Source organism: Pleurodeles waltl, chromosome 8 (assembly GCF_031143425.1).
Source record: "Pleurodeles waltl isolate 20211129_DDA chromosome 8, aPleWal1.hap1.20221129, whole genome shotgun sequence".
NCBI classification, from domain to species: domain Eukaryota; kingdom Metazoa; phylum Chordata; class Amphibia; order Caudata; family Salamandridae; genus Pleurodeles; species Pleurodeles waltl.
Window position 1 is genome coordinate 23,998,283 of NC_090447.1, and position 27,561 is coordinate 24,025,843.

Below are 27,561 nucleotides of genomic sequence, written 5' to 3' on the forward strand. Positions count from 1 at the left end.
CCCAACAAAGAGTTGCTCATCAAGTTACTTAATAAGTGCAATAAATAATCAGAACCACTGTTGGTGTATGTACCAGAGAGGCAAAAATATAAAAACTGATGGAATTAACCTAAGTGCAGAAAGTATAATTGAGTTTACTTAATTTATTATTCAGAGTCTGTAATCTTAGTCTGATATTTTCCAAACATACATACCCTTTGAACATTAATGGTCATACTGATCCTACACCTTAAAAGTCCTTTCTTTGCTACCTTAAAGTCAGACGAACTTAGCTTTACTTTAGGTCTCTCCAGGGAACAGATTTAGCTGTCTTCCTATTGTAATAAAAATACATGTGTCTATAGATACATAGACAGGTTTGGGGTCAGTCCCCTTTATTCACTGGCCTGTTCAAGTGTCATTCACATGTTACTTACACCCACCATAGCATACGGAATGGGGCAATGATAAGCGTGATCACGCGCCGACAGCCACTAAACATAAAAGGTGAACTTCAGTGGTAGAGCTGCTGGGTCAACTTTCTACTTTGCCAAACTTTTTTCAACTGTTTATGCTTTTTTCATTGTTTGCTCATCCTTCTGTGATTAAACAATGCCTTTAGGTTACAGTAACTCAAAAGCCAATAGCACATTTTTTTTGTGCCAACAAGAATAACATTTTCCTGTGATTCATATTAAAAATTAAATGGTTTCTACAACTGCACTGAGAACATCTCACCCTACTGAGCTACTAAAATGTGAACTAAAATAGTTATATTTTATTTCAATTGTTTATTGCAAACATAGAGATGCCACTCTGTGCTTTTGCATTGTTCATCTATTTGTTTGCGGTAATAAAAAAATAGAAAATAACAATCATACCAGCTTGGTACGACCAGACCTTTTGGCTTTGCTTGGTTCCGTTTTATTATGTGCTTTGCTATTTCTGCAATTTATATTTTACCCATCGGCTGCAACATCACACTTAAAATTTATGTTACCTCATCAATAATGTCATAGGTCTCTGCATTGTTGAAATCATGCTATAGAAATAGGAGACGTGGAAATAACATATCTATGTTAGGCTGTATTTCGCTATCGAAGTCCGAACATCCTAGCAAGCACACTTAAAATACCAACACAGCCAGAGCTCAGCATGATGCTACTAGATAGGACTAGTTTCAAATGGATCACCACCTTTCCCCAAAACTAAACCAAGAGCACAGTTGTTGCAATAGCAACTATCACCTTTACTAACACAAATTGGGACATTTAACTTACTCCTGTGCCCCAGTCAAGCCTGCATGATCTTAAAATCTTTCACTCTTGGGTGGGACTGGAGTGCGGGGCTCAGTGTTGGCAGCACTGCTATGAAGCTCTTTCAACCAGGAAAAATATTCTGTCAGAACCCTCATCCCATGTGCATCAACTACAGGGAAGGCGTTGTAGGTGGTCAGGGCCTGTTGCCATTGTTGCTTGCGGCCTCCGCTTCGTCTCCCCTGGTGTGAGTCTGTGCCACCTTGATGCTGCTGTAGTGTGGGGTGAAAGCAGTGCACCCTGGCACTGCACTTCCTGGCCATCTTGATGGTGTTGGAAACTCAGGAGTAGGAGATTTGCAAGAGTTGAGTCCACACTTGTGGAGTGTGCAGCCTGCTATGCGGAGGGCTATTCTGCATCCACCAGCGAACCGTCAGTGGACAGGGATCTGGCGGGGCATGCTGCACTTGGGTGTTAAGGGTACCAGAATCTACCTTCCTGGAAGTAATATACTGTCTGTAGATGGCTCAGAGGGGACCCAACTGGAGTCTGATTTCTCGGCTGAGTGAAGCCGCTCTTCAATTTTCTGGCGGAGTTGAGTGGGATTAGGACTGGTGACAGCAGTCCATTGCTGGTCCCCCTAATACCACGGCTTTGAGGCACACCCTTCCCTCAGATGCATTTCACATCACTGATCTTGGCAGGTCTGCTTGTGTCTACCAGAGGGGGTGGGTGGGATCATACTAGGTCTATCAGTCACAGATGGGTGCCGGTATTGGCACTCTGGCTTAGAGTGACTGCATTACTACAACTCCCCTAGGCCTTCTTCACAAATGTAAGGCCATTGGTGTAGCAGGAGTGGGATGTGATCACAAGCAGGTATCTTGGATGCTAACATTCAGACTATCCTACTACTCAATGTGGTGCTTGACTGGAAGGGACACACTCACCACACTCCTCTCATGATTAGTCTAAATGTGGCAGTACCAACACAAAAGTTCCACTGAAAAAGTAGTACTGAAAAACAACCATTTGTTCACTGTCACTAAGTGCTGCTGCCACATGTGCCAACATCAGTGCAGAGTGGGGGCAGTGTGCTCTTAATATATTAAAAGTTTCACAAGATGCGCAGTCACTCCTTTGCTCTCAGGAAGGTGAAGCATTGGGAAAAACAGCCATAACAGGCCAAATTATCTTTTGACCCTCAGACACATGGCAGGGGACAAAGATGAAGGATAATCAACCTTTGTTCCTGCCCTGGATCCTCCAGCCCTCTTGAGGAACCTGTGTCAGGTCCCTATTAATGGAAATGCAGAAGAGTATGGTCACTATAAACAATAAAATTGACTCCCTCACAAACATGATGGATTTAATGAATGCGAGACTGGACAAGTAAGGAAACAGCATAAAGGTAGCAGGGCAATGTATCTCTAACACTGGAGATGACTCAAAAGAGAAACGTTTATGCATAGAAGGAGTAATTCAAATAAGCAAAGCCACAAAACGAAGATCTCGAGGAGCAATCATATAGAAACAACCTGCACATTTAAGGTGTACCAGAGTTGATAGCAACTGGTAAAATGAAAGAATATATCAAACGTATCTTAACTGACTTTTTTGGTGTCAACAGCTTCTCCAAAATCTTTCTGGTTGAATGTGCACACCGCTCACTCACTATTGCCCTCCTCCATTCCTCCCCCGAGCACTCACGTACTTCACCATTGTCAGGCTATTTGTCAGTGTAGGTAGAGGGAGGTGGAGTTCCAAAGTTAGTGACATAAAGGCATCACATGACACTTTGAAAATACGTTATAACATTGAGGCCTTTACACACCTCTTCTGCCAACAACGTTCATGCACAAAAAGGACAACCAGTGTGTCATAAATGAAGGCGGCTCAGGACATTTATATTCCTAACGTGAGAGTCAGTATATTCCCCCATATACCTTAATAGCCTTGAAAATGGCTGAACCAGAATTCTTTTTTTTACACCGCAGATGATTATCAATCTGCAGGAAGATTTTGCTATTGTAATAAAATAAAATATAATCAAAACTTATAAAGCGCAAGTGCCACTAGATAAGGTGTCCTGGAACTATTAAACCAAAGAAGCAAGCAGAAAGCACTAAGTGGAAAATAAACAAGTTTTCATAGCCTTACGACTTGGTGGCAGAGTTGATCCTCCTGCTGTGAAATGGGAGGGAGCTCCAAAACTTGGCCGCAGTTACAGAAAAGCTTGGCCCCGTGAGCGAGCCTGGAAAATCTTGGGGACCACTAACAAATGAGTGCCTACAGATCTGAGATGGCAGGCAAGATGATAGTGATGAGTTTACGGGATCAGTTCAATTGGAAGTACAAAAAGGTATGCACTGGAAACGAATGCAAGGGTCTTAAGGCGTGTCAAGCAGAAGACTAAAAGGGGAGGCTCAAAGCAAGGCAAACAGTGGATTTCTGGGTTCACTGCAGACGGTATAAAGCGATTCTTGAAAAGGCAGATACAGGGAATTGCCATAGGCAAAGCAACTCAAGATCATCTCTTGCACTATCCCAGGTCTAGTGTCAGCCAGCAAAAAAAGTAAGATCCTGCAAAGCACTTTCAGAAGACAAAAACACAGGAAAGAAACTTTATTTGCTTACTGGTCAGAAACAATTACTGACCCAGCTCAATACCAGGATCCCTGGCATCCAATGCAGGTGCTCGGCCCAGTTCTTCACAACAAAATCCAGGTATAAAAAATCGAGCGGAGGTTATGCCAAATATCACTAAAATGTAATCATTACTGGAGTTTAATTTCACTATTCCACATACACCCCCCAAGTCTGCTTTCAATCAAGAGAGGACAACATTGTTATTCTGCCAGCCTAAATGGTAAAGTTCAGCATTTTTTTAGCTTGATGGAATTTGTTAATATCTGATTGTTTGCTCAATCACATTTTGAGTAAAGTTTTCACAAAAAAGAAAATTACAGGTTATTCAGAAAAAAATGTGATTTGCTGAGTTTTTGTTCTGCAAACCCTGTGCTTCTTATTTCTTCTTCCTCTGATTTAAACAAAAAAATAGCAATTTCATGAAGCTTCGATGTACTTGTCAACAGGGACTCTTAAATCTCTAAAATTGTGATTGCGACTCCTTCATTGCTACAATTGTATAACAAAGTAAAGATATACTTTGTCAAATTATGTGCATTCTGGTGAACCTTGAATGGAGCATCTTGTAGAGTCTCTTTCATTTAATCATGGGTTTGTAACTGCTGATTGTATCATACACTGGTCTGTTACTTCTCCGGCTACAACTGCATTTGATAAGTATTTTAAAAGAAATCAACACAAAATCTGCTCACCAATTGCAAGGCCCTCATATTGCTTGGCCTGTGTCCGCATCCCCTCCGACATCTCGTTGTCTTCCACCTCCTTGGAGATCTTTCTCAGGATGGTGGAGCACGCCAGTGCGCCCACAATGCAGTCTTGGCTCTAAAACCAAAAGAACAAGTAAAGGGAACGTTTATTAGTTTCCTGACTGTGGTTAAACATTGCCAACTCATCCCACTTTCTGATGATGTACTGACTGTAGTTATCCATTGCCTTCTCAAGCAAATGCATACATGTGTCACAGCCTGTACATTTTGGTTCAGGTCCTTTAACATGCTGGAGCCATATTACATGAAGCATCACAAGGGCATCGCTCTGGGTTTGCCTATTTTTTGCACCCTGGGACACTTTGGTATTACTGAAGGGGCCACAGACACAGAAACAGAACCTTTTGTAGTTTGGATTGCGCTAGCACACATTTAGCACCTTAACAACCCTAAGTAAGAAACAACCTAATTTGCATAGGGACATGGCTAATGCAAACAAGAGAACCCCTTTGTCTCTGCATCCTCAAAACATTACAGATGTGGGTGCAAAGGCCAAGATGCCACTGAGAGGCACACTTTGGGAGTGAGCAAAGGGGACTGAGGAACCCCCAGCAGGCATACCACAGAGGTGGGTGCATTACCCACTGCACGTGTATGTGGGTGGGGGACCCTGCTCATCTTCAAAAGCAGAATAGGACTCTTACTTTGAAAGGAGGAACAGCAGCTTGAAACTGCCGCTCCACCTATCAACGCTGTCCTGTCTTAGTGCAGCCACAGCTTTGTACCTCAACTGAGGATAGTGCATTTTATTTTTCTGCACTTCATCTCTCAAACCCATTCTGTTGTCTGGCAAAGCCAATAGTCTGTGGCGATCAACAAAAAGCCAAAGCTTCTGCAAGGTCTATTAAACCAGAAGGCCTTTGTTGCTTTTGTCTAGGTCATGCTGAAGAGAATTAAGAACTATTAAAGTTGTAGCTGTTTCATTTCTGAAACCTGCTCTGACTGAGACTGGCAGTTGCTAAGCAGATGGGTTTTCTTGAAAGGGGATGCATTTTTCTATTGTTTTCACAGGCCAAGATAAATTTGATACTGGTCTGCAATTTGACAAAAGGTTAGTATTTAACTTTTTTACTATACACATTATTTGGTCTGTTTTCAGGAGATCTGGAAACTTTGCCTGAGTAAGGCATAGATTGTGTTAGCAATGGGGTCTCTGGTTGGTAGTCAGTTTGCACTGTGTCCAAGTAGGGGCCCTCACTCTAGTCAGGAAAATGGAGATACACACTTAGATAGTACCTGGTTTGCATAAAAAAATAAAGCCGCATGGGCAAGTGTGCGTCGGAAAAGTCAGAGATGGGTCAATTCCTTAATCGCAAGTGAGGCCTTGGGTCGTTTCTTCTCCGGTCGGGTAGGCGAAACGTCATTTTTCTCTCCCGCATGAAAGCGATGTGTCAATTTACAGATGGGCACCTCGGATTTGCGCAGGTTCACGATGATTTTGATGCCCAGCAATGATGCATGTAAAATCTGGCCGCACGGTGATAGAAAAACCACGCTGTAAGGGGTTGCGTCATTTTTACCACCTTGTTACAGGTGGTGCATCAAAATGTTTCTTGCGGGGGATCCGATGCGTGAATTTCAGCCTTTTTCTACCAAATTCATCTTTCAAGGGCCCAGGGACTGGAAAAGGCACCACTTGGCAGGGCAGGAATCTCAGCAGAGAGTCCAGGTGCTGGCAGAGGATGTCTTTGATGGCCCTGAGACTTCAAAACATTAGGCACGCTCAGTCCAGGCCCTTGGAGATTCTTCACCAGCAGGAATATACCACAAAGTCCAGTCTTTGTCTTCTTTCAGGCAGAAGAAGCAAGTGCAGGCCAACTCAGCAAAGCACACTCACAGGCAGAGGGGCAGTACTCCTCCTCCAGCTCTTCAGCTCTTTTACTTGGTAGAGGTTCCTCTTGGTTCCAGAAGTAATCTGACAACCTGGGGTTTTGGGTCCACTACTTATACCCCTTTCTGCCTTTGAAGTAGGCAAACTTTAAAGGAAAGTCTCTGTTGTTCACAAGATCCTGCCCTGCCCAGGCCTGACCCCAGACACATACCAGGGGGTTGGAGACTGCATTGTGTGAGGGCAGGCACAGCTCATTCAAGTGACCACTCCTCCCTCTACTCTAGGGCAGATGGCCCATCAGGATATGCAGGCTACACCCCAGCTCCCTTTGTGTCACTGTCTAGTGGAGATTCACAAACAGCCCAACTAAAACTCCGACCCAGACAGGGAATACACAAGCAGGCAGAGTCACAGAATAGTTTAAGCAAGAAAAGGTGGCATTTTCAAACAGACAATTTAAAAACCAACTTTACCAAAAGATGTATTTTTAAATTGTGAGTTCAGAGATCCCAAACTCCACATCTCTATCTGATCCCAAAGGAAAACTACACTTAAAAGATATTTAAAGGTAGCCCCGATGTTAACCTACGAGAGAGAAAGGCCTTGCACCAGTGAAAAGAGAATTTGGCTGTATTTCACTGTTCGGACATGTAAAACACATCAGTACATGTCCCACCCTTCACATACACTGCAGCCTGCCCATGAGGCTACTTAGGGCCTACTGTAGGGGTGCCTTACATATGTAAAAAGGGAAGGTTTGGGCCTTGCAAGTGGGTGCGCTGTAGCTGAGCCCATTTTTGTTGCCATTAGGACTCTGCATTAACCCCAGGCAACCAAAAATCAAATATGTGAGATCTTTCCCTTGAATATGGTAAAATTCGCCTGTGTATGATTAGCACATTTACCACATACCAAGGGCATGTAAATTAGATTCTACTAGTTGGCTGCAGCACTTGTGCTACCCACTAAAGTGGCTTCTTAACATACGTCTCAGGCCTGAGCCTACAATTTTAAAATGCCATTTACACCTGGCAAAAACACTTTTGCTAGGCCTAAAGCTTCTTTTTTTAATACTTATAGGTCACCCATATGATAGGTCCAAACAGCTCATAGGGCAGGGTGCATGGTATTTAAAAAGTAGGATATGTATACTTAATGCTTTACGTGTCCTGGCAGTGAAACACTTCCAAAGTCATACTTCACTATGGTAAGGCTAGCCTACCATGGAGTAACACTGGTTTACCTTTTTATATTTATTTACATAAGCAATAAATTCAGTTTTGAACCAGCTAGAGAAACACTTCTTCCACTCATTTTAATTGTAATTAAACAATCCTCTTTAATGGGAAAGTCAGTTCCTAAATTAATATTCTGGGAATGCCACTGTTAGAAAGTTAGCATTTCCCTGCCTAAAGTTCTGGGCCTCTCTGTGAGTGGCCAGGTGCTCACGGGCTTGTGGTAGCTCCCCCGCCGGTAAATGTGTATTGAAGCCAGAGAGCGGACAAAAGGATCTGGGTGTGGAGGAGAGTGGGTCTGCCTCACAGGATGGCGGAGAAGGAGTTGTGTCCCTGCCCTGATCACAGTTCAAAGGGTAGCCTGGGGGCTGTACCCAGCACTTCTGACTTCAGAAGAAACTCACTGTGTCATTGGCAGATACAGCTCACACCTGGGCCTGCCTGCCCTTTCTTTCACTTGACAAGCTGGAGCTAAACCCAGGGGGAAGAGAATTGAACAGAACCTTTTTAATGGTTAGACAAAGAGATATACCCAACCCACAGGCTAGCACGGGGTATAAAAGTGGCATACCCTGAACCTGAAATCAGAACACTCCTGGACCTGATATGTATCAGATGAAAGCCCTGCAGTCTGAAGACGGAAGATTGGACCTTCTCGTCTTGAACCCAGGACCCCATAATTAACCCCAATGGTTATTTGGCCGACCTTCTGTTAAGCTACCGGACACAACAAGCTTCCAGGGACTTCCCTGCTTTCCAGCTGACCAAACCCAACTGCACTTTACCTGGTCCCATCTGCTGCCCTCCGCAGTGGTAAGTCCTGTCCCCCAAGTGCTGTCCTCAAGGTCCTGGACCCTTGGCTGGAGTCGGAGTGTACTTCTCCCTGCCTGGCTGAAGGTTTCACCGGACCCGAGGTGGAGCAGCACAGAGGGACGCAGGACCTCGCAACAAAGCGCGTCTCCTGATCAGTAGCGTCACCGCACTATACTCAGAATGACTCAGAGCTTCACAGCGCAACACCGCGCAGCTTTTGATAATTTTTTTCACTGGATCAGATGCGTAATGATACAGAGCCTTGCATCACAGCACCTCACATCCCCCCACACCAAGGACAGATGGTACAACTGCCAGTGGGACTCATCTGGTCCTGTATGTGGCCGTGCTCCCTAGCGGTTGTCCTGACCATGTGGCTTTGTCACAGTTCGGTGTGATCCGCAGGTGGCGTCTTGCACCTTTTGTACAATTTTTTAGCAAAAATAAAAAAAATCAGAACACCGGTTCTACAGATTGGAGTTTTGTTATTTTGTTGTCATTTTATTTATTAAAATATACTCTATTTTTCTAAATTGGTTTTATTTGGATTACAATTGTGTTGTATTTTCACTCTATTACTGTTTTGAGCTCTGCAATAGTTCACATATCCCCCCTAAATTAAGCCTGACTGCTTTTCTGCCAAGCTACTCAGGATTAAGTACAGGTTTATTTGGTGACTTTTGTGATTCACCCTGGCAAGGTTTGCGATTATTACTCCAGTGGGTTCCCACCCTCATTCAACATATAATCCAGTTTCTCACAGAAATGATTGAACCAACTGATAAAATGAGAGGTAAGCATCTGATGAACAAGTTAGTTACCTATGGTAATCTCTTGGTGAATTTAACAGCAGATTTCTCAGCTTGTGAGTTGTTCCCTGGGTGTCAGAATGGATCTGGAAAATCGAAAGCAATACACCTTCACACTAGTAGGTGGCATCATACAGCTCCACACTGATGTTGTTGCACTCAGGAAGTGTAGGACATGTCGAGAGTGGCTGTGTATGAGCATTGCCCAGAGGCGGTGATGTCAGTTACTTCCAACGCAATGCTTGTGCCCTCAGATGCAGAGCCCATTGGAAAATTGACCTGGGCATTGTGCAGATCTCTAGTTTGGGACCCTTTTAGATGGAAAAGAGTCTATTTCACAGAACAGGGAGGGGGAAGGGCCGTGAGGATAGAGTATCCACAAGCAAGAGAGTTACCAAAGGTAAGTAACATGTTCTTTTGATCAGTTCTTCTAACCTCAGAGTCCTCACCTTGTGAATAGTAAGTAAAGGAGTACCCGCCAGCTGGGCCACTCAGTACCCTGGTACAATCAGCGTAGAAACTAAGGGCTCTCTTGGGAGCCAAGCGATGGAGTCTCCAGTCGGATTAGGTCGGGCAGAGCACTGCGCAGGCGCTGCTTTTCCGATGTGTTGGTATGTATCTGGGCTTTTAACCACGCCCACCGCACGCCCATCGCTATCACTAGTTTCAAAAATCCTTTAATGACACTGGTAAATGCTTTACGTTTGTCCCTCCTTGGGGCGGTTTGGTTACCGCCTTGGCCATAGACCAGATTACGTGGATAATTGCACGTTTGCCAATATTTTTGACGGCGAGTCTCTCTTTCACGGTGGCGGTGGCGCTTTGAATCGACTCACTTATGTCAACTCTTTAACTTTTCATTTTCAATTTATGTGGCAAGAAAACTCAATTTAGGAATTTACAATGCTAGTAGCTCTAACTCGTTTCTATTAGAGGCTCAGCCGATGGAGCGACTTACCTTTTAGGTACGGCGCATCTTTCTTCAATTCTGGAGAGCTAGCGCAGAGACGCGAACCACGATCCCCAGTTCTAAAACCCGCAGCTCTGCATGTTTTGCCGTATCACTCTTGCTTTAGGAGGCTTTGTTAGCATTTCCTTGTTGCCCTCCCTTTTGTTTCCCTCAGTGCCTCCGTCACGTAGGTCTTGCATTGCAGAGCCTCCCATCCGGAGTCTCCCTCTCCGGGGCCCCTCCCTCAAGGGACAATCAGTTCAAATATAAACACATTTCAGATGAGCCCACCTTTCTCGTTACATTAATGGTAATAACTTTGGTACTGTGAAAACTCTGGCACTGCAGCACTTTTGGTTGTCTGTGGTTCACGTGATGCTTCTGCTTCTCAGCACACAAGCTTTCACAATGTCACCCCAGAAGGTGGCTTACTGAGGGGAAGCCCTGATTTTAGGCAGGCCACCTAAAAGGGAATGAGGAAGAGAGCGCGGGCCTTGTCTCTATGTGTGTATGACTGGAGTTCAAAATAAATATTCCCAACATTTTGTAGCTACTAGAAGCCCTTCTGTGTCTCTTACCAAGCCGTTCAGTGACATAAGCCATGCTTGAAACCCACAGGACGATGCCGCCTCTTCCGTAAGAAAAGTTAAACCAGAAGCTCTAGGGCACCACCTAGTTCGTTTTTCCAAATAAGACCAAAAGAGCTGTCACTGTCTTGCCTAGTGTGTATGGGGAGCGCTCCAAGGGCAAAGTTGCAGTTTGCTCGAAGTTCTTAAAATTCTCTCTGTATTCCTGCTCCTGTGAGCGCTGCCAGATACTGCCTCACATCAGGAAAGTTGGGACAAGGGCTGCGCTTGCTGGGGCACTGCACTGAGTTTACACAAATGCTTTTTCATCTATGGAGCTCTATGCTTTCGGACGCCTTTACGACAGACAGGTGCTGACCTTACTGCACAAAGCTTTCCCGTTAAGATGCCACCTCCTGAGTTCTAGGGCTCCCTAGCTGAGGCCCCTGCGTCTTCACTCGTGCTGGTCATATGTAGGTAACATTCTGCATTTGGGTAGCAGGAGTAGGCAATCTGGGAGTCCAATCTAATTTTCCTTTGACTGGCAAGTCAAAACTGAACCCCAGGCGTTCGCAGTAAAACTGATTCAACCCTTCATCCTTTTCTAGGCAGGGAAACATAACGATTTTCAGGAGTCCAGGCAAAATAGAATTTTGCTTCCTGGAGAACTCCCAATATACTAAAAGAGCTGTGTTTCTGGTCTTTCACAGAATTTCTTCACCACCACCAGGTGGCACCCTCATGCTACTTTCTTAAATTGCTTTATGGGAACACTGAACCTGTTTGCCAGCTAATAGAAGGAGCCCCGTAAAGTTCTTGTATAACACCCAATATTTAAATGTGGAGACAGTTTTATTTGTGGTGTGTGTCTGTCGGTGGGTCAAATTTGGGCAAAAATGACTGCCCCATGGAGTTTGGAAGTGCTTTCACTGTCAGGGCATTATGGCATAACATCATGTTCCCTTAAATCTTACTACTAATTTCCCATGTGCTCCCCATCTCTCTTCCATCCCATTACCTTCATCCTTTTCTCACCCCTTTTCTGTTCTCCTGATGCTCCTGCAAGTTGTAAAGAAGATGCTGAATGCTACACAAGGTGACTGCATGACACAGCATCAAACCTACTTATTGTTTTTTCTAATGGGTGCCGTTTGAGTCCCTGTCACTTCCTTGTACCTCACAGGCTGGGACATGATGTTCAGGCCCCTCCCAGATGCTACTAGCTTAGGATTAATACACTATATTCTCTGTAGATTGGTTTTGAATCGCTCTTTTGTATAATGCTTCTGGGTTTTAACCTTTCTTTTATATATCACAACGCTTTGCAATGTATTATATTTGTGGAATTGGTTAGGGGGGTTGAGAACTAAAATGATCAAATTGAAGTTTTCTTTGAGATTGTTGTTTTATATACGTAAATATCACACGGTACTCTAAGACCTAAGTGATAGGTAGAGACCTGATTGTATTATATTTTAAAGATAACCCTGTTTTTATATTTTCCATTGATTCTATTTATATTAGGTATTGAATTTAAAGATAGCCTTATTTTATATTATATTATGTTTTTTTTTTTCTTATTCTTATTTTTGTATTGTGTTGATGATGTGTGTACACGTGGACCTCTTTGGAGTTCCAAATCATGAAATAAAATAAAATAAATTGGAGTCCCTGTCACTTTATTTCCATGCTATGTTTAAATTCATAGTCTTAGTTCAATTGAATTTATCAGACATGAAAACAATAATTTGTAAATAGAAGGTCTTGGACTGGAAGAGCTGAGTCTCCTGCCATTGAAACGTGTGTTAAGTTAATCTTTACTCAAGCCAAAAACCTCATCTAGTCTTTGTTTCTCTGCCATGCCCTCCCTCTCTTCCTCACACTTCCCCTCAGCCTTCTTCTCTCCCTCTCTTCCTCACTCTTCCCCTCAGCCTTCTTCCCTCCCTCTTCCTCAATCTTCCCCTCAGCCTTCTTCTCTCCCTCTCTTCCTCACTCTTCCCCTCAGCCTTCTTCTCTCCCTCTCTTCCTCACTCTTCCCCTCAGCCTTCTTCTCTCCCTCTCTTCCTCACTCTTCACGTCAGCCTTCTTCCCTCCCTCTCTTCCTCACTCTTCCCCTCAGCCTTCTTCCCTCCCTCTTCCTCACTCTTCCCCTCAGCCTTCTTCCCTCCCTCTCTTCCTCCCTCTTCCCCGCAGCCTTCTTCTCTCCCTCTATTCTTCACTCTTCTCCTCAGCCTTCTTCCCTCCCTCTCTTCCTCATGCTCCCCCCTCCGCCTTCTTCTCTCCCTCTCTTCCTCACTCTTCCCCTCAGCCTTCTTCCCTCCCTCTTCCTCACTCTTCCCCTCAGCCTCCTTCTCTCCCTCTCTTCCTCACTCTTCCCCTCAGCCTTCTTCTCTCCCTCTCTTCCTCACTCTTCACCTCAGCCTTCATCCCTCCCTCTCTTCCTCGCTCTTCACCTCAGCCTTCTTCCCTCCCTCTCTTCCTCACTCTTACCCTCAGCATTCTTCTCTCCCCTTCTCCTTGCTCCTCATTCTTCCTCTCAGCCTTCTTCCCTCCCTCTCTTCCTCATTCTTCCCCTCAGCCTTCTTCCCTCCCTCTCTTCCTCACTCTTCCCCTCAGCCTTCTTCTCTCTTCCTCACTCTTCCCCCCAGCCTTCTTCCCTCCCCTTCTCCTTGCTCCTCATTCTTCCCTCAGCCTTATTCCGTCCCTCTCTTTCTCACTCTTCCCCTCAGCTTTCTTCCCTCCCATCATCTTTGTAGGAGACTGTCCTGGCTTAAAGTGGGTACCTTGTGGTACTTACACCTTGTGCCAGGTCCAGTTATCCCTTATTAGTAGATTAGTAGTGTTCTAGCAGCTTAGGCTGATAGAGGTAGCTATAGCAGAGCAGCTTAGGCTGAACTAGGAGACATGCAAAGCTTCTACTATACCACTTATATCATATAGGTACTATATCATAAGAATCACAATACTCAGGGTTACTAAAAATAAAGGTACTTTATTTTAGTGACAATATGCCAAATGTATCTCAGAGGACATACTCCCTCAGGAGGTAAGTAAAATACACAAAATATACACACAAACCAAATCAGGTAAGTAAACAGTTAGAAAAGTAGTGCAAACACTGTAGAATACAATAGGATGCCATAGGCCTAGGGGCAACACAAACCATATACTAAGAAAGTGGAACCCTGAAAAGTAGGAGTAAAGTTACCCTACTTCCCCAGAAACACACTAAAGTCGTGATAGGAGATTCTGCAAAGACAACAACTGACTGCAAAGCCCTGAAGACGAATTTCTGGACCTGAGGACCTGGTAAGGAAGGGGACCAAGTCCAAGAGTCACGAAAGTGTCCAGGGGGGGCAGGAGCCCACTAAACCCCGGATGAAGGTGCAAAAGGACTGCCTCCGGGTGGAAGAAGCTGAAGATTCTACAACAACGGAAGATGCTAGGAACTTCCACAGAAGATGTCGCACAGCGTGTTGGAGGATGAAGAGTTGTTTCCACGCAGAAAGACCACAAACAAGCCTTGCTAGCTGCAAGAGACGCAGATGAAGAAAATGGGTGCTGCCCGGGCCCAGGAAGGACCAGGAGGTCGCCCCTTGGAGGAGGAGACAGAGGGGGTGCTCAGCAGCACAGAGAGCCCACGCAGAAGAAGGCAGCACCCACAGAAGCACTTAAACAGGCATTCAAGTAATCTGAGCATGGCGGTCGTCTCAGCACTACAAAGGAGGGTCCCACGAAGCCGGAGATCAGCTCAGCAAGTTGAGCAATGCAGCACGGTGTGCTGGGGACCTGGGCTGTGTTGTGCATGAAGGAATCCTTGCAAAAGTGCACAGAAGCCCTAGCAGTGGCAGTTCATGCAGTACACGTGCTGGGGACCTGGGCTGTGTTGTGCATGAAGGAATCCTTGCAAAAGTGCACAGAAGCCCTAGCAGTGGCAGTTCATGCAGTACACAAGATTACTCTTTGGCGTGGGGAGGCAAGGACTTAGCTCCACCAAGTTTGGACAGAAGGACCACTGGACTGTCAAGGTCACATGGATCCAGCTCCGGTGTCCAGGGACCACGCTCGTCGAGATGAGAAGGGAGCCAGAGGACCGGTGAAGCAGAAGTTTGGTGCCTGCGTTAGCACGGGGAAGATTCCGTCGACCAACGGGAGATTTCTTCTTGGCTTTCAGTGCAGGGTGAAGACAGACAGCCCTCAGAGCATGCACCACCAGGAAACAGTTGAGAACGCCGGCAGGATTAGGCGCTACAATGTTGCTGGTAGTCGTCTTGCTACTTTGTTGCGGTTTTGCAAGCATCCTGGAGCACTCAGCGGTCAATCCTTGGCAGAAGTCGAAGAGAGAGATGCAGAGGAACACTGGTGAGCTCTTGCATTCGTTATCTGAAGAGAAACCCACAGGAGAGACCCTAAATAGACCTCAGAGGAGGATTGGCCACCTAACCAGGTAAGCACCTATCAGGAGGGGTCTCTGACGTCACCTGCTGGCACTGGCCAATCAGAGGCCTCCACTGTGCCCTCACACCTCTGCATTCAAGATGGTAGAGGTCTGGGACACACTGGAGGAGCTCTGGGCACCACACCTGGGGTGATGATGGACAGGGGAGTGGTCACTCCCCTTTCCTTTGTTCAGTTTCGCTCCAGATCAGGGGCTGGGGTATCCCTGAACCGGTGTAGACTGGCTTATGCAAGGAGGGCACCATCTGTGTCCTTCAAAGCATTTCCAGAGGCGGGGGGAGGCTACTCCTCCCCAGCCCTTAACACCTATTTCCAAAGGGAGAGGGTGTAACACCCTCTTTCAGAGGAAATCCTTTGTTCTGCCTTGCTGGGACTGGGCTGCCCAGACCCCAGGAGGGCAGAAGCTTGTCTGTGGGTTGACAGCAGTGGTAGCTGCAGTGAAAACCCCAGAGAGCTAGTTTGGCAGTACCCGGGGTCCATGTTGGAGCCCCGGGGATGCATGGGATCGGCACCACAATACCAGATTTGGCATGGGGGGGACAATTCCATGATCTTAGACATGTTACATGGTCATATTCGGAGTTACCTTTGTGAAGCTACATATAGGTATTGACCTATATGTAGTGCTCGCGTGTAATGGTGTCCCCGCACTCACAAAGTCCAGGGAAATTGCCCTGAACAATGTGGGGGCACCTTGGCTAGTGCCAGGGTGCCCTCACACTTAGTAACTTTGCAACTAACCTTCACCAAGTGAGGGTTAGACATATAGGTGACTTATAAGTTACTTAATTGCAGTGTAAAATGGCTGTGAAATAACGTGGATGTTATTTCACTCAGGCTGCAGTGGCAGGCCTGTGTAAGACTTGTCTGAGCTCCCTATGGGTGGCAAAAGAAATGCTGCAGCCCATGGGGATCTCCTGGAACCCCAATACCCTGGGTACCTAGGTACCATATACTAGGGAATTATATGGGTGTTTCACTGTGCCAATCAGACTGGGTAAAAATGGTCACTAGCCTGCAGCAGCGCTGCCCTGGAGGATGAGAAACCACCGGGTCCGCAAGGCTGCCGGCTTGCGGCAGCCTCGCGGTGTCGGTGGTCTGAGCATGGTGTGGCCTGTTGGCGGTGAGACTGCCACCACCAGTCTGGTGGGCATGGGACCGCCAGACTCATAATGACCACCAAAGTGTTTTTTCTTAGTACAGAATATATGTCTGTGATATTCTGAAGCACAAAACTGGGTTTTATTTACCACTGTTTCACTGGCCCCTTTTTTTTAGGGACTATTAGTAACAGAGAAAGCACGGACACCACATCCGCAAGTATGTGGAGTGGGGTTGTGAGGGGCTACAAGGCCTGATTTAGAACTCGGCAGAGAGGATCCTCCATCACAACAGTGACAGATATACTGTCTGACGAAATCTAAATCCCATTAGATCTAATGGGATTTAGATTTTGGCTCACAGGATATTCATCACCACTGTGACAGAGAAATCGGTCCTCTGAGTTCTAAAGCAGGCCCTTTGTCTTTCACACTCAAGTGTTAGTGCTACTGAGTGCTCACAATTTGGTCTGGATAACTGAATGTGTGAGGGTCACGTGGTTCTGAAGTGTGTTACCTCATTAAGCTCAATTTTGTGGTAAAGTTTGAACCCTCTACTGCCCTACGGCTAAAATATTGGTGACTGGTACCTTGTCTATTGCATCTCGCAGCTACTAACTTTCTTGCCAGAGTAGTGAAATGAGTCTCACTGAATACCAAATTGAGTTCCTTGCAGTGTTGCATCACCAGGAGTCAGTGAATTGTGAGGCAGAGAGTAGGATGAGTGAGATGTCCCTTTCTTACTCTTACCAGTTTGTGGTTATGTGGCGAGGATGCAACTCATTATCAAGCAATTGAATAGGTGAGGTTTGAAGTTGTATGGCGGCTGTGGAAATACTTCTCTATTTCTCAGCAACTAACTCCATTTTCATGCACATTGAAGTGTCCTCGCTTATGTACCAGGTTTCTTTACGTATTATGTTTCAGTCACATTGGTTCAGTCATGAGTCAGAGGGGGTGCTGGTGTCAGTGCAGCTGCTGTTTCCCAGTGGTTTTGGTGGATAACAGTTTGTCCATTAGCAGGGTTAATGCACTACAATCGAACACGGAATGAACGGTGATGGCTTTTCTGAATAGAGTGTCTGGCTGTTTTTCAAACCCTGCACTGCAATGTCCTAGGATGTCAACGTAACATTGCAAGACCTTAGGTGGTAGCAGGTCCACTCCTCTATTTGTGGAACTGGGAGCAGTTGAGGTCCGCGTTCTAGAAGTTCATTGTGGGAGGAGAAATGGCCGACACGGTTCCAGCAGTAGCAGCACCTCCCCCGTCAACTTCTCCCCCTCCCCTCCTCAGCGCCTTGAGACCCTCACAGGTGAGTAGTGCGCTTTACAAATCCCTGATTGATTGATTGATTGATTGACACCTGAGGTAGCTCTATTATATACAGGAACTTAGGAAGTTAAAGAGAATGTCAATGAAGTTTCTTTTCACTTTGGATGGTGACGCCTGGGCGGTTGAGCAGTAAATTGTGGTGAGTGTTGACTCTGTGCTAGGTTTAAACTACCACGACAAAAGATTTGAATTAACTAGTGATTAGATTCTACATGTGAGTTACAGAGCAACCAGAACATGCAATTAGGACATGCATGCAGCTTTTCCCCAGGCAGCATGCTAGATATTGTTTTCGGATGGTGAAAAGTGCATGCATGTGAAATTAGGGAAGCTGAAGATGATATGTGATAATACTTATTGTGTAATTCCTCATACAACACGTGTAGCTCCAAATCCAGAAATGATAGTCTCTCAAAACTACATGTGTATCTGAATTAAAGATTCAGCGGGTCATTACAACCCTGGCGGACGGCGGTAATTTGGGGAAAGGTACTGCCAACAGGCTGGTGGTACCTTTCCCAAAATTATGACATTGGCGGTTTGGCTCAAGCCAAACAGCCAATGTACCACTCCCTCTGCCAGGGTGGTAACAGCTGCCGGGCTGGAGACTTCGGTCTCCAGCCAGGAGGCCGTCACAATACCCACCCTCTGGATTATGACCCTGCCTACCGCCATGGTTTTCGTGTCAATCTTACTGCCTCGAAAACCATGGCAGTAGGCACCATCAGTGCCAGGGAATTCCTTCCCTGGAACTGATAGGGGTCTCCCCTGCCCCGTCCCCCTCCCCAGAGTCCTCCACCACCCTCCCCTCCCAACCCCCTCCAACATCCACACACCCACATACGCACACATACACACTTATACATACATCCACCCACGCATGCACACATACACACCCACACACCGCAACACACACTAACATACACTGTCAAACACACGCATTCACAACACACAACATACATGTAAACTCACATTCAGTCATTCATGCACGCATTCCATGCCACACATCTGCATGCACGCATACAAAAACAGACCCCCACACACACACAAACACTCCCACACACGCACACAACACCCCCATCCCCCTCTCCTGTCAGAGAACCCGACTTACCTGCTTGCAGGGGGTCCTCCGGCAGGAGACGGGATGCGGTGCTGCTGCCAGCAGCGGCGTCCGCCAGCAAAACACCGCCAGGCCGTATCATGGAACATGATACTGTAGGCAGTGTTTTGCTGGTGTGGCGCTGCTGCTGGGAGCAGCGCCACCTTACCGCCATCCGCCACCATGACCGTCGACGGAATTCCACCAGCCTTCTCGTGGAATTCTGCCTTCGGTCATAATGCGGTTGGCGGCTGAGAGCCACGGCGACGGTATGTTGGTGGTCTTCGCCATGGCTGTAGGCGGCATTTGCCGTCAATGTCATAATGAGGGCCTCAGTGTTCTATTCAGGTATAAGGTGATCCATGCATCCATCCCATCTAATCAGGGGGGCATAGATGTACCTCAGATGTTAAAGCAAAGATACAGTTATAAAATAGTTTTAAAATAAGGAAAACACATTTTAAAATAATAATACCATGCAGCATAGCAGACAAAATCCAGAATTATTTACTAGAAACGCCCTTGTTTCATTTAGAATTAATTGCAAAATTACCTTTAAACAGGGTGCAACATTGTGCCTTGGCATCAGTTTTGTGCTTCGGCGTGTTTCCCTTATGCTGCGTGACCTACAGCTCATGTGACTGTCCCAAGTGTAGGGCAGGCTTTGCATTAGGGGACAGCATCTGCATTTATCTCCCACCTACTACACCTCACTTGGTTTACCGGTGCTTCACAGTGTGGCTGAGCACTTACCTGGGACCAGAAGATCACAGCGAGCTCTGCCCGGTTCTGAAGGACGGCCCAGAGCAGAAGATCCCGGATGGGGTACTGCAGTTTCTCTGAAATGCCGAGTGGCTCCATGTCGCACTTAAAGGAAAAAATATTTTCAAATATCAGAACAAGTCCTCACACACTTTCAACGTAAACTTTTATGGGTCTGATTTTTCGAAAAACTAATTAGAATTTTTTTTTGCCTAAAATACAGAAATCCTAGATTCTATTGGGTGTAGTCCGGTGCATTTATTCTGACCACAAAAACTGTTCCTCTTTGCAATTCCTTCTACCTCAGTTTGATGTCACTCTGTGACAGCCAAGATATTTTCTTATGTAATAAACGTAGAACCATAGAATTCCTTTCTAATACATGTCTCATACAAATAATGATTTTGGTAGCCGAGTGTAAGTGGATTAGGTCAAAAGGATTTATCCGGATCCCTCAACAGATGTTCTTCCCCAGCTCTAGGAAGCAACAAATCATCTTTGTGATCAGGAAACCCCATCAGATCCACAAGAGGAGCAAGAGGTCTCGCCGCTCCAATGGTGGTCAGTAACGGACAAAATACTGCTGGTTGCCAGCCTAAATCTTCAGGCCATCAGTGCCTCCGCTCCATCTTATCTGAGCCGCGGGGTCCATCCTTAATCCTTGGAGTTACCCTGAGATGTGCATCTCAGCCCTTATTGGCAAACCCTAGAATCTCCACCCTGCAAATCAGATTCAAACAGATAGGAAACGCCTCATTACAAACAGTGGCAACCTCTTCCTGTGCTCAAGGTGGAGAAGATTGAATTCTAGGAATGTTTTTCCCTTGGGACATGAATTATATGTAATGGGTTTAAATGTTTTTGTTTTTTAATAATGCATGTAAAACACATACCACCGCATACAACCACCAGGCCGGCGAGGAGCTCAGTAGGAAGGAAAGGGAAATGCAGCGCCAAGAATTTAACATTCCCCCCCCCACCACCCACCTACCCATCTCCGTGTGGTCATCAATCCGATGTCGTGGTGTGTGTTGAGGATGTCCTGGGCACATACCCTGTGTTGTGGAGAGAACCAGCCCTTAAGACATGAGGGGTATCCTGATGGCCTTCGTTTATTCATGTAATGGTCATTCTTTCACTTGTTTATTTAGGCACTTCAGTCATCACTTAAATATCTACCTTTCATTCATGTAAGTGCTACTACTGCTTTTTTTTGATAAGCAAGTTTATTGATTTTAACAACAATAGTACAAACCACTCAGACAGTATGAAGGGGTAAATTTCGGATAAGGTACGTGAAAAACAAGCAGCATCAGCTATAAGGTGATGGCAGTTACCAAAGAGGAAATAGCAAGAGTAAGACATGAAATGTACCATGTCCTTCGAACCAACCCACCTGACCCAACCATTTACCCCAAACTCGCTAGTGTTTTGATGGATGACCCCTGGCTTCGTATACGGGTTTCTCCAGTATCGCACACCAGTCCAGTCCTCTACACCACTGTGCCAAGATGGGAGGTGTAAGACTTTTTGGATTTGGGTGCTATATCCCTTTTTGCTACCATAGTGGCGCTGCCAAGGAATGCCCTGTCAGCTCGGGACCCCGGATCCCTCCAAGACCCCCACACCAAGTCAGAGGAGTATGCAGGCCTTCCCATCCCAATATACCAGTAAGTTCTTTTATTATGTTCATCCAGTATTTGTGTAACACAGCACATGTCCATACCATATGATAGAAATCACTTGGGGCCTCTGAGCAATGAGGACAAGTAGAGCCCGCGAGGAAACCAGCTCGGTGCAGTCTGGTCAGAGTAAGACAGACGCAGTAGAGCTAATAGGTTTGAATTAATCTGTCTGGAGGAGATGGTTATGACTCTTAGGGCCATCATGACCTCATGCCAATCATCGTCCTCCCGGGGGCCCAACCGTTGCTCCCAGCATGTTCCGAGATGATCTAGTGTGTTGGGGGCATTAGTAATAAGAGTGTGGTATATCTGCAATATGCCTCCCTTTCCTAGTGCACCCATCAAGAGTTTGGCCACCAGTGGACTGAACTCAAGAATGGGTATCTGTTTCAGGGAACATGGACATTTAAATGCATGCCTTAGATTAAGATTAGGATTAAGGGCATAGGTGTCTTGTATTTCTTGAAATGAGTATATGTGGGTCCCGGACCAGATATCGCCCAATTGTACTATGCCAATGAGGTCCCATCTCCAGAAACCCTCCAGCATAGCAACTTCCCTCAACCAGGTGCCATGCTATAAGGGGGTCTGGAGCATAAATTTAGCATCCCAGTGAGTTTGTTGGAGAGCAGTTTTCCATGCAAGAAAAAACATCCAGGTCGCTGCTGGAATGGTGGTAGGGATCGGGCAGCCTTATAGCAATGCCATGATCTGGGGGAACCCCAGGGATTTAAGTTTTAGTTGGTAAGCAGGATCTGTTCACCTGCAGAGAACCAGTTATTAATCATCAAAAGCTGGGGCGCTAGGTAATAGAAGTATAGTATGGTCCTCTCCAGGTCTTCATCATAGGGTGCATGTTGACAGTGTATAAAAGCCAGACAAGGTCTTGAGTTGCACCATAGTAACGCTGAGGAGAGTCTATCTAGGTCCCAGAGCCAGTGGTGTGACAGGAGGACCTGCAGGTTTTGGAAGACATATAGGAATCTAGGTAGTATCAGCATTTTATTTATGGCTATCCTACTCATTACACTCAAAGGGAGGGTTTGCCATCTAAGGAGGTCTTCTTTGATCCTTTTTGTCAATGGACTAAGGTTAAGGGACCATATGAGCTCTAGATGGAGTGTCACCCAAATCCCAAAGTACCAGAAACTGAGGAGGCAGAGAGGGATGCCCGATTGCCATGCCATTCAGTCATTGGACTTGATTAGAGGTACTAAGGCTGCTTTGGCTGGGTTAACCCGCAAACCTGAAGCTTCACCAAAGAGCTGGAGGATTCCGGGGACCTGTTGTTTCTGTATCAGCTAAAAAGAGCAGGACATCATCTGCATAGAGTATGATGCGGTCCACGTGGATATCGTCCCACCACCAACCTCGCACCTGGGCATCACCCCTAATAAGACGAACAAGCTTCTCAATCGCTTGGGTGAAATGGAGGGGGGACAAGGGATAACCTTGTTAAGTCCCTTGTCGGATGGGTAAGATGTCTGATAGGACTCCGTTGACTTGGACTCGGGCAGTAGGGTTGGAGTAGAGCACGCAGACGAATTGAGGTCCAAATCCCATGCTCAATAGCACTCATTCCAGATCTCTCCAGTTCACTGTATCGGAGGCTTTTTCAAAATTCATAAAAAGTAAGGCCAGGTGGTGTGGCAGGTGGTGACGGTGGGCTACAGTGACGTGGAGACGTCTGAGGCAGTTATGTGTGCTTCTGTGAGGCATGAAGCCACTCTGGTCAGGATGAACGTGAGTACTAAGTACTTGTCTAAGATAGGTAGATAATATTGTGGCATAGATCTTGACTTTGGTGGTAATGAGCGAGATCATGCGGAAGTCAGAACAGGAGGATGACAGGTTTGTGTTTTCAAAATGACTGAAATCGTGGCTATATTGATGTCAGAGGGGAAGACATGGTTCTTTGCCGCACCTTCATAAAGAGCATGAAGCTGGGGTGTCAGAATATCTCTAAAGGTAGAATAGTATTGTTAGAAATGGGGTCTTTGGTTGACAGTCAGGTTACCCCCTGTTCAAGCAGGGACCCTCACTCTAGTCAGGGTAAAAGAGAATCACCCTCAGCTAACCCCTGCTTACCCCCCTGGTAGCTTGGCAGAGCAGTAGGCTTAACTTCAAAGAGCTAGGTGTGAAGTGTTTGTACCAACACACACAGTAACTTAATGAAAACACTACAAAATGACACAACACCGGTTTAGAAAAATAGGAAATATTTATCTAAACAAAACAAGACCAAAACTAAAAATCCGACATACACAAGTCAAGTTATTATTTTTTAAAGATTAAACTCAAAAATAGCGATTAGAAACAAAAATGCTTCAATGAGATGTTAACACGGCGTCGTGACGGAGTCGTTCCCAACAAGCTGACACCAGCGGCGCCGGACACTGAGTCGTGTAGACCCCCAAGTACAGTACCTTTGGTGAAGAGTGAAAACAAGCCGAGGCACGAAGTCAGGAATCGCGGCGTCTTTGCGAAACGTTGAATCCGTGCACTTCGAGGGGTGTCGGTCACGACGTGGTGCAGCGACTTCGGCGGGGCTGCTGCGGCGTCGGGCCTGCGAAGAGCGTCGCGTTCCAGCGAAGGTCACGGCGTCAGGTGCAGGCGGCATTACCGGATTCAGCAGCGGCGTCGGTCCGGAGTCGTCCGAAGTTGATTTCCTTGGATCTCCACCAGCTTTCCTTTCAAGGGCCCAGGGACTGGATAGGGCACCACTTGTCAGAGAAGGAGTCTCTCCAGAGACTCCAGGTGCTGGCAGAGAGAAGTCTTTGCTGTCCCTGAGACTTCAAACAACAGGAGGCAAGCTCTAACTCAAGCCCTTGGAGATTTCTTCACAAGATGGAAGGCACACAAAGTCCATTCTTTGCCCTCTTACTCTGGCAGAAGCAGCACTGCAGAAAAGCTCCACAAAGCACAGTCACAGGCAGGGCAGCACTTCTTCCTCAGCTATCAGCTCTTCTCCAGGCAGAGGTTCCTCTTGGTTCCAGAAGTGTTTCTAAAGTCTGTAGATTTGGGTGCCCTTCTTATACCCATTTTAGTCTTTGAAGTCACCTTTCTTCAAATGGGACTCACACCTACTTGTGAAATCCTGCCTTGCCCAGGCAAGGCATCAGACACACAGCAGGGGGTTGGAGCCGGCATTGTCAGAGGAAGACACAGTCCTTTCAGATGAGAGTTACCACTTCACCCCTCCCTCCTAGCAGAGATGGCTAATCAGGAAATGCAGGTTACACCCCAGCCCCCTTTGTGTCACTGTCTAGTGCGAGGTGAAAAACAACCCAACTGTCAAACTGACCCAGACAGGGAATCCACAAACAAGGCAGAGTCACAGAATGGTTTAAGCAAGAAAATGCTCACTTTCTAAAAGTGGCATTTTCAAACGCACAATCTTAAAATCAACTTTACTAAAAGATGTATTTTTTAATTGTGAGTTCAGGGACCCCAAACTCCACATGTCCATCTACTCTCTAGGGGAATCTACACTTTAATCATATTTAAAGGTAGCCCCCATATTATCCTATGAGAGAGACAGGCCTTGCAACAGTGAAAAACGAATTTGGCAGTATTTCACTGTCAGGACATATAAACCACATTACTATATGTCCTACCTTATCCATACACTGCATCCTGCCCTTGGGGCTACCTAGGGCCTACCTTAGGGGTGCCTTACATGTAAGAAAAGGGAAGGTTTAGGCCTGGCAAGTGGGTACACTTGCCAAGTCGAATTTACAGTGTAAAAATACACTTACAGACACTGCAGTGGCAGGTCTGAGACATGATTACAGAGCTACTTATGTGGGTGGCACAACCAGTGCTGCAGGCCCACTAGTAGCATTTGATTTACAGGCCCTGGCACCTCTAGTGCACCTTACTAGGTTCTTACTAGTAAATCAAATAGGCCAATCATGGATAAACCAATTACATACAATTTACACGGAGAGCATATGCACTTTAGCACTGGTTAGCAGTGGGAAAGTGCTCAGAGTTCAAAAGCCAACAGCGACAGGTCAGAAAAAAATAGGAGGCAAAAAGATTCAGGAAGACCCTGCATAAGCAAAAGTCCAACACAACCGGTCAGGGCCCGGGGTTTTCCCAGAAGCCACAGCCAGTATAACTGCTCCAACCTCCTCCACTGAAGCAGCTGCGTTTCAGTTTGGGAAAGTCGTGGAAGAGGCACCTCCTGTAACAAGTTGGGATCTGGTTCAGGCTCCGGGGGCAGGGCTGTTGTGTGAAGGCAGTGATAATATTCATCAAAAGTCTGTGTGATACCTCAAAGGGTACGCTGGGTGTGTCCTTGGGTGTCCACTACCTCTGGTATTATTAGATTAGCCAGGGGGCGAGAAGCAAGCCAGTAGAGGAGTTTGCCATTCTTGTCTCCCCATCTTTAAATTCTAGCCGTCAAGGCTTACCACAACTGCTTTTCGAGTGACATATGATGAATTTCCTCATGCGTGAGCTTGAGTTGCCAGGAGACAGCGTCTCGTTGCCCGCGGTCGGTTCCCTCTCAAGGTGAAGAGCCTGGGCCTCCAGTTGGGAGGATGCTGAGATTGGGTACGTTCCTTCTCTCTGAGGAAGCTTCTGGCGTACACTCTAATGGGGCCTTGCTAGCTGGCCCACAATGTGTGCCAGCTGACTGGACAGTGCCGTTATTGAGTTGGATGTGCTACTATTGTTATACTAATTAACAATGATTTATAAAACTAAGAAACTGCTGCAGCAATGCGTAGCTTGTACCTGAAGACAAAGGCAGAAATGCAACAATCAGCAACATTAAGGTATCATCATGGGGCTCTTGCAGGCCTCTTTCTGGCTGGGCTTTTCCTTGCCCTAAATATCTTCTGAATCATTTCTAACTATAAATATAGAATCTCACTATCAGTATCACATATTTGAACTGTTTCTTAGGAAACTTTATGGATTATTTCAAAATAGGACTATATGTGAAGAGAAACAGCTTCAACAACTATTCATATTCCCGGCATCAGCTCTTCTGTCTGAATTATCAATTACTGTATTTATGCAAATATGAAGGAGCAGCCACTATTACTCTGGGGGAAGATGGATCCTGCAAGAAGTCTACCACAATCATCCGGACACTGTATGACCATGTTGTTCTTGAGGAATAGAGAAGATGATGGTTTGCTAAGCGTACTTGTGGAATACTGCTATCCTTGCTAGATAAACTCTCTGAGCTGTCCTGGGTTCCTGTTACCTTAGTGAAAAAAACACCATACCCAACTCCTCTCACCATTGGGTGAGATACGATGACTCTGACAGTCAGCTTCGCACATGCTAGACCTAGCCCTCTCCGCAGGGTCACCCCAAACTTTTTTTTGCCTCCTACACTCCACATTTTGCTGAATTCATTTGGTTGGCTTTGGGGCTCTGTGCCCTTTACCACTGCTAACCACTGCTGAAGTGATTGTGCTTACTCCCCTAAACAGGATTTAACTGGCTTACACCAGATTGGCATATTTAATTGACCTATAAGTCCCTTGTACTATGGTATATCCCAGAGATATTCAAAGTACGGCACGGGGGGCACATGTGGCCCTCCTGACCTTTGCATTGGTCAATAGCAGCACTGGGCTGCTTTTTAGCCAACTGAGCACCAACATTAAAAAAATGTTAATTAAATAGGCGTTTATTTACAGGTTAATTGCAGTTAAAAAATGATATAACTAGGTGGTCCAGCACCACTTAACTTTAGGAACACTTTTATTTTTAAAGACATCTTGCAGCAAAAGTGTAAGAATATGATGTCCTTAAGAAATAAAAAAGTGTATCTTATTAACATGCAGAACCGTTTCACCTTAGTAAATCAGATAATGTCAGTACATTGAAAATTGAGACGTTTTGTGTTTTATAAAAAAGTAATAATTATTTTTCATACAAGAATCTAGAAACATTCATTCTTCCCCCAACTCTGGCGACAATGTCAATAGTGAACTAAGAGGCCAGTCAGTTGTTATGTGGCCCTTTAAGTGGCCTGGATTCATCTTATACATGAACAACAATATTGTTTATTAAATCAAACACAGAAGAAAGTTGTGTACATCACTCATCCAGAAGCCCTGTATTTCGAGTCCTTTTATATTTGAGAATGGAGGGAAAGTAAAATACAACAATTGCATAGTATCACACAATTTGGTAAAGTGGGAAAGCCAGGATTAAACCCTGGTTTTCTGGTTTCACTTTGTGCAATTCAGCCACCAGATGTTTATGCTTTACTCCCCTAAACCCACCTTACCTCCAACACAC

At 45.8% G+C, this 27,561-nt stretch overlaps 1 protein-coding gene across 1 annotated transcript in view; it reads right to left on the reverse strand.

Annotated features, from left to right (window-relative positions):
* LOC138249318 (transient receptor potential cation channel subfamily M member 2-like) overlaps positions 1–27,561 on the reverse strand; it is a 369,646-nt gene that overhangs the window by 192,180 nt on the left and 149,905 nt on the right. The window contains exons 10-11 of the mRNA XM_069203277.1: positions 19,598–19,711; positions 4,577–4,706 (exon numbers count right to left, since the gene is read on the reverse strand). Of these exons, the coding sequence (XP_069059378.1) occupies positions 4,577–4,706; positions 19,598–19,711 (244 nt within the window). The remainder of the gene's footprint in view (positions 1–4,576; positions 4,707–19,597; positions 19,712–27,561) is intronic.